Genomic DNA, 7500 nt, shown 5'->3' with positions numbered 1-7500 from the left:
CTATGACACTTTCAAGATGGCGGCACTAGGCCTTGGTCCAAAATATGCAGAAATATGGACATATATGAGACCCTTTCTAATGGAAAAAATAAATAATTAAAAAAAAATGTTTCAGCTATTATGCACTAAATTGAATGTACTTATGGATATTATAATTGCTTTCTACAAAATCTGCTAGGAAATAAAACACAACATTCTACACACTGCAGGTTTAAGGTTCAAACTGAGACACAAACCTGTCGACCCATGGCAGACAAACAAGACCTGTGCCTTCATCAGACTTGATCATTAGCTAAAAATCAATTTCCCTGAATTTCTCCGTACCCTATCTGCCTGTTTCTTCAGGGGAACATGTAAATGGCCTCACTGCCCAATGCGTTAAACCTGCAGTGTGTAGAATTTTGGGTTTTATTTCCTAGCAGATTTTGTAGAAAGTAATTATAATATCCATATGTACACTTAATTTAGTGCATAATAGCTGAACTTTTTTTTTTTAATTATTAATTTTTCCCTTAGAAAGGGTCTCATATATGTCCATATTTCTGTATATTTTGGACCAAGGCCTAGTGCCGCCATCTGGAAAGTGTCATAATTGGAATGTCATCAGGTGCATTGTTTAGAATTTTGAATTGTTCTCGTCCTTGAAGGCCACTGTAGCTTCTGTTATTATTCTAAAGGGGTGGGGTTACCTAGAAAGTGTTGCATTCTAGAACTTTGTAGAACTTTCTTGATGATGTCATATTACACACTGCACCTTTAAATAAAGGTTCAGTTATCTCTCGTTATTTTGACTAGATTTGCCGAGTTTTAAGTGATAATAAAAAGTTTAAAAAAATTACAATCCAAATAAAGACAGCTTAGTATTTCTCCATTCGTACAATGAATATGATATAGGAAGTTACATTATTTATATTAAAAAAAAATACGAGTGATTTTAGACCTAAGAATGTGGGATTGTTGATGAAGTGGATGCAATAAAAAATAGATAATTAATTAATAAGAAATGGATATGATTAACTGTATTGTTGCATGTGAATATAAGGCTTTTTGTAATTGCTGAATAAGTGTAATGGTTGCAATTGTTGGCTTCTTTACTTGGTTCCCATTTAACCTGTAATTTTTATTTTATTTAAATGTTTTATTTCAATAATTTATTTATTTTTATTCACTTTGTTAATGTGTATTCTTTACTTGATGTATTTTAATCTTGATGTATTTCATGCCCCTGTAAAGCACTTTGAGTGGCCTTGTGTCTGAATTGTGCTATAGAAATAAACTTGCCTTGCCTTGTTGCTTTCAGGAGATCTGTTTGTATTATATATTGTATTATAATAATTGAAGAGCTTCTGTTGTGATAGTTTGTATTGCGTGATCTGGTGGTAACCCTCCCGCCCAGTTGGTGGCGTTTACCCGAGAATACTACCAAGAAGAAATCCCACGAAGAAGAATTCGAACATCAACAATAACAACAATGGCTGCCTCCTTTGACCAGAGGCTTTGCGATGAGGTTCGCCGCTATCCGCATCTCTACAACTCCTCTGTTCACGAGTTTAAACACTTCTACAAGCTCGCAGACTCCTGGAAAGAGATCGCTGAAACTCTGGGGACGGACGAGCAAGTCTGCCGGCAGAAATGGAAGGATTTACGGGATCGATACGTGAAGGCAAAGAGGAAAACGAAAGGCAGTAGCGGTAGCCGTAGCCATGTTATTCCGATTCTGGCTAAGCTAGACTGGCTTTCGGAGTGCATAAAACACCGGGGGAAGGGTTCAAACTGCCCGGAAGAGGTAACGGAAATCATCCTATCGTAACACTGTGTAAAAATCTCAATTTGACACAATATGTGGTTAAAAAACGAGCGTTAGCATGTCTAGGCTAGCTGATAGCAGCAATGAAGCTTCAGTCTTTTGTTTTGAGTTCAACTGGCGAGTGCATACTGTTCAAATCGCTTAAAATAGTAAATTACTCTCTAGATGTGAATGCCTAATCTCATCTCATCATCTTCGCCAATGCTATGTTATATTTTGGGGTTAAAGTACTTTCTAAGGGCGCACTCACACTAGTGCCGTTTGCCTGTTCCGTGCTCAGCACGATTCAGCACGATTCCCCCCCCTCCCCACTCCCCCCGCAGGCCCGTGCTCACACTGCTCGTGGCCTGGGCATACTTGCACCGTGCGCGTTTAGGATTTGGAGCGTAGTCTACTTGTAGGCTATACGACTGTTTGTGAATATTTTCATCCGGCCAAATTTGCATCAAATATTCCACTTCCACATTAGAGCAACGAGAATCCTTAAGCTATTGTTTTTTTAATGTAGCCTTGACGTAATAGGTCGCGGTGGACAGTCTCATATTTGTGCAGCACGCTGTTTATTATTAATATAACGGCCCGTCATCAGACCATAGGCTATGTATCCGGATGGTTTTGTACACATCGATCGCTCCATCAAATCCAAGTCAGAACTTTTTGTATGGGCAGAGATCGTTTTTTTAAGTGTCTTTATAAAGTTTCTTGTTAAACCTTAGCGTAGGCTACTGTTTCCTTATCACCGGGCCGCGGTGTGTTGTTTTGGGTGCGTCTCCACCGCCATGCGTAAATGCAGTTATGACAGCTGACGGGAGGAAAAAGAAAAAAAATCATCTGACGAACGTGAGTAAACACGAAAACATTTTTGCTTTGCTTTCTGAGCCGACCTAATTAGCTCTCTCCCTCTTTTATTAGCCCACACCTAGGCCTACACACACGTTAATTCTCACACATTATAGCTACAAGTCCAAGTGGTGGGCAATTCTGGTGCCGACTAGTAAGGCAGCGGACGTTAACGGACAATGCATCCTTAATAAATTCACGTCAGGAACGCCGCTTGTGCGCTTGCTTGTGCGCGTGTCATCTCATTAGCATCTGTACTTTGGCCACGGCACACCTCTCCCAGGTGTGCCGTGGCCAAGGGGCTGTTCCGTGCTGGAATACAGTTGGCGTGGTCACACTAGCCAAACGTTCTAGACTTTAGTATGCTAATGAGCTTTGGCACGGGGCCGTGGCACTAGTGTGAGTGGGCCCTTACAAGTGTTGGGGAAGCTACGGGAAGCTACTAGGTACAAATTACCAAATACCGTTAGAAGTTGAGCAAGAGCAAAGCTGCAATTGGCCGAAATCTACTTTAAATAGTTTTTAAACCTACTTAGAAAAATTAGTTTTTATAGTAGTGTTTGTTAAAAAAAAATCAAATTCACAATGTACGCTACCTGTGATGTGAAAACATTACAAAATATAGGCCTACTACAAAACCAAAAAAGTAACATGTCAGGGAAAAAATGCCACTGATTCCCATACTTAAAACAAACAATAAAATGTACATAACATTTGGTAATAAAAAAACTTTAAACAATAAGCAAATAGTTTCACTGGTGCGTGACCTGGAATGTGAATAGCCCTGAGATCTAAATGTGTTTGCCAGTGTTAATGTAGTTTAATTCCATATAGTCCACTTCTCACCAACACTGTTTCTCTGTGTGTGTGTCAGAGTGAGGCGGGGATGGAGAGCTCTGTGCTGCAGCCGGAGAGTGTAGCTGCCGGACCTCCTGCTGATCTGCCTCTGGTGTCGGACTCTAACAACCCTACAAGGTACGGTCCTTTAAGTTAAGCCCCTATCTCACTGGGCTGCGACTGTTTGCGACAAGTTGGAGACTGCATTTGCGAGGGAGTCTCTAAACCAGGGGTGTCCAAACTACGGCCCGCGGGCCAACTGCGGCCCGCGGCCCGCTTTTTATTGGCCCGCGGCCGATTTTAAAGATATAATGTAATATGGCCCTTTGAAAAAAAAAAAAAAAAAAAAAAAAACTGATTGATTGGCCCGTGGCACATTTTAAAAATATAATGTAATATGGTCCTTTTAATTTTTAAATAATTTAAATGCACTCATTATATTACAGAGAAATATGTCCCATAAAAGAAAAAGAGCACCAAGCCCATCCCAGAGGACCCTGCATAATATTTTATTTTAAATTAATATTATTATGGAAAATCCATGTGTCCTTCTCCAATAGCTTCTAATGCATCTGGCACAGTGTCTCCATTTTTTTTCATACAAAATTCTTCAGCTTTAGCCTCTTAATTTCCCTCTCAAAGTGCACCAGATTCATGTATTTCACTTTAAAAACTTAAAAAAAATCTCCCGGGGGGGCATACCCCCGGACTCCCCTTGGAGGGGCGGGATCTCGGCTGGCTACTATATTCACCCAGCTGGACATTGGACGCAAAAGCAGAAAACACTGGGTGTATCAATGGCATTTAACAAGAGGGGGAATGTATCTGTTTAATGTGCAAGTAAAGTGTTGCCGTGAAGAAGGATTACAATTTACGAAAACACTATGAAACTAAACATCAGAGCAGCTACATGTCCTGATAAATGTATTATTTTTGCAAAGTGGCCCGGCCCTTCGTAGATTTTTCTGTATGTGGCCCTCAGTGAAAAAAGTTTGGACACCCCTGCTCTAAACTGTCTCCAAACGTTTGCGGAGGTCTCAATTTCCTCGCATGAGTCGCAGAGCCGCTTGAATTTTGAACATGTTCAAAAAAAGTGTGCGACAAATCTAGTCTCAAAATAGTCTCAGAGTGGTCGCATGTCTCAAACGCGTTGCAAACCCTTCTCAATTTAGTTTCCGCGAGTCAGAAAGTGCGAGAAATGTGAGACAACTTTGCGAGGGTTTGGCGATATATGAAACTAAATTGTGACTGATTTGAGACAAAAATTATACTGACATTCCGTTCGTGCGACGCTCGCCAGACGTTCGTGAGGCATAAATGCGACCTCCTGGCAAGTGTTGGCCAGGACATTCGCAAAACGTGTCGTGAGGAACCAACTCAGTGAGACTGCAAGATAAAATTGTTGCTAATTTGCATATTTTCTCGCAACTTTGTGTCTCCAACTTGTCGCATACTGTCGCAGCCCAGTGAGATAGGGGCTTTATTAGTCAATTTACACAATTTATTGAAATTCTTTTTTTTTCGCATATCCCCTCTCAAGTTATGAACAATAGCACACAGTCTGTTTACATGTGTTTATCCTTGACTTCGTAATTAACAATATGAAGTAAAACATTTTAAGTGTGCGCTCTATTTTTATTTATTACTACTTACTACTAGTTGTATTTTAATATATTGTGTTTTTTATTGTAAGGTATTATTTTTGTATTGTTAAAATAATCATTTAAGTAATTTTTTATTGAGTTTAAACGATGCAAAATACAAAACATTAACAATAAGTGTCTGTGTGGCGAACAATGACACGACATGGACCTATTATAAGAGTACATGTACTGGCCAATAACGTGACACATGAAATACGCAAATATTTCTGTAGATTTTCGTCAATGATAAACTATCTATTTACCGTTGGCGGCAGTGGCGAAGTGGGTAGGGAGATCGCCTCTGGAGTGCAGGGTCGGAGGTTCGATCCCCCGTCTCCCCGCCACATGTCGAAGTGTCCCTGAGCAAGACACTGAACCCCAAATTGCTCCCGATGGTTCAAAGAGCGCCTTGCATGGCAGCTACTGCCATCGGTGTATAAGTGTGTGTATGAATGGGTGAATGTGATAAGATATGTAAAGCGCTTTGGGGCTGAGAAAATCGGCTAGAAAGCGCTATATAAGTCAAGTCCATTTACCATTTAACATTTACCGTTGTTTTGTTTATCCCTGACTTGTTCATTATTCACACTAGGAAATCAATGTTAACTGGGCATTCTATTTTTTTAACACTATTACTACTATTTGAATGTATTGTTTGGGTCTCATTATACCTAATTCTATTCTATTTGTATTGTTTTTTTGATTAGTTTTTTTAAAGTACCTTTTATTAGTGTGAATGCTGCAGCATGAGTTTAGACAAGGCAAGGCAAGTTTATTTATATAGCACAATTCAGACACAAGGCCACTCAAAGTGCTTTACAGGGGCAATATTAGAATACATAAAACACATTATAAAACATTTAAAAGCGAATAAAAGAAGCAAATAATAAAAAATTAAAAATTAAAAAATTAAAACTCGATTTAAAAACACAATAAAAGAAGCAAATAAAATTAAAATTGCAAGTTAAAAAGGAAACAAAAAAGTCTTCAGACTCGATTTAAAAGAACTGAGAGTTGCAGCAGACCTCAAGTTCTCTGGGAGTTTGTTCCAGATTGTTGGTGCATATTGTTAATGCAAACAAGAAACAATAACAAAACAGATAACATTTAAATTGTTTTTGTACAATACATTTTTTTTACTGTACGGTGACCTTGATATTCTGACTGTACGGTTAAAAAAAACTTGCTTATGCCAAATATTTTTTTTTGTTTGTTGTCTTTTAAGGTGCACCTCATCCCAAGACAGCAACCCATCCATGTCCCCTTGCTCCTCGGGACAGCTGCCTCTCTCCTCCCCGTCACCACAAAGCCCAAACATGAGTCCTGTGAACTACGGCAAGAGAAAGCAGCCAAACCCCACACACGCGCGTCAGGCATTCGAAGAGGACGAAGACGAACTATTTGGGCGATTGATAGCCAAAGGACTGAGGCAACTGCCGCCTGAGAAGAATCTAGAACTGCGCACAGAGTTCCATTCTAGATTGAACCGGGCGAGGTTGGAACTCATGAGGACAGAGACTGATAGTAACCAACAGAAGGGTTTTCCTGGTCCTACGGCCACAGGCAAACGTTTGGTGCATAATAACTCCAACAGGAAACAGCCCTGGGACACTCGTGTGGTTCTAAAGAAGAGGAAACTGTTTAAATCTCCTAAAGCAAGCGTATGAAAAGATCTGTCACAATCGACTGAGCCTCCGTATGAAAAACAAACGGGGATGTGACGGATATAAAAGCAAGAGGCAAGATCAAGGCTCAATGTTATGATGAAATAAAAGAGTAAAAGTATGTCCCAATTGTAGCATACTGCATCCTAACTAGATTATTTTTATGGTCAGATGTAGTATGTAGAAGAGAAAAAAAGAAAGAGTATGAGATTCGGAACGCAGGGAACACATACTCTGACCAAGTCAATTTCTGTGTGGCACAAACCCTGCCTACCAAGTAAGCCCGCTGTCGGCAGTGGAAACGCGTGCTTGATCTAAGGGTACCGTTTAGGGATGACCATGGTTAACTGGTTAACTGGTTAACCGTTAAGAAGATCTTTAACCGGTTAATACCAAACGGTTAAACGGTTAAAAAAAATTAAATCATCTTAATTTCTCTCAAATCCGGACTCTTATTTTGATATCGCTAAACCGGATGTAAGAAAGTGAACTGTGTCAAAAAGCATTTACATTGGCGACTGGTCCCTGAATTGTTTTTAAATTAATATGCCGATCCATGGAACAAAGAAAGTCGGGAGCCCTGCTATAATGCTTCATGTATTTCACTATAAATAAGCTAAATTAAATCTTAACGGTTAACCGGTTAATAACCGTTAATTCTTGTGGTTAACCGGTTAAAGAAAAAACCATTCCTAACCGAAATGTGCTG

At 39.7% G+C, this 7500-nt stretch overlaps 1 protein-coding gene across 1 annotated transcript in view; it reads left to right on the top strand.

Moving 5' to 3' along the window:
* Positions 1-1471: 1471 nt before the first annotated feature.
* LOC307257004 (uncharacterized protein) overlaps positions 1472-7500 on the top strand; it is a gene marked incomplete at its 5' end in the record, with an annotated part of 6580 nt that continues 551 nt past the window's right edge. The window contains 3 exons of the mRNA XM_080036118.1: positions 1472-1786; positions 3522-3622; positions 6353-7500. The exon at positions 6353-7500 is cut by the window's right edge and continues 551 nt beyond it. Of these exons, the coding sequence (XP_079892244.1) occupies positions 1472-1786; positions 3522-3622; positions 6353-6794 (858 nt within the window). The 3' untranslated portion in view covers positions 6795-7500. The remainder of the gene's footprint in view (positions 1787-3521; positions 3623-6352) is intronic.

This window comes from Ammodytes marinus (assembly GCF_949987685.1).
Source record: "Ammodytes marinus genome assembly, chromosome: 10".
NCBI classification, from domain to species: Eukaryota; Metazoa; Chordata; class Actinopteri; order Uranoscopiformes; family Ammodytidae; genus Ammodytes; species Ammodytes marinus.
The sequence above is the reverse complement of the archived record's forward strand: the minus strand, read 5'-3'. Positions and strand labels throughout refer to the sequence as shown.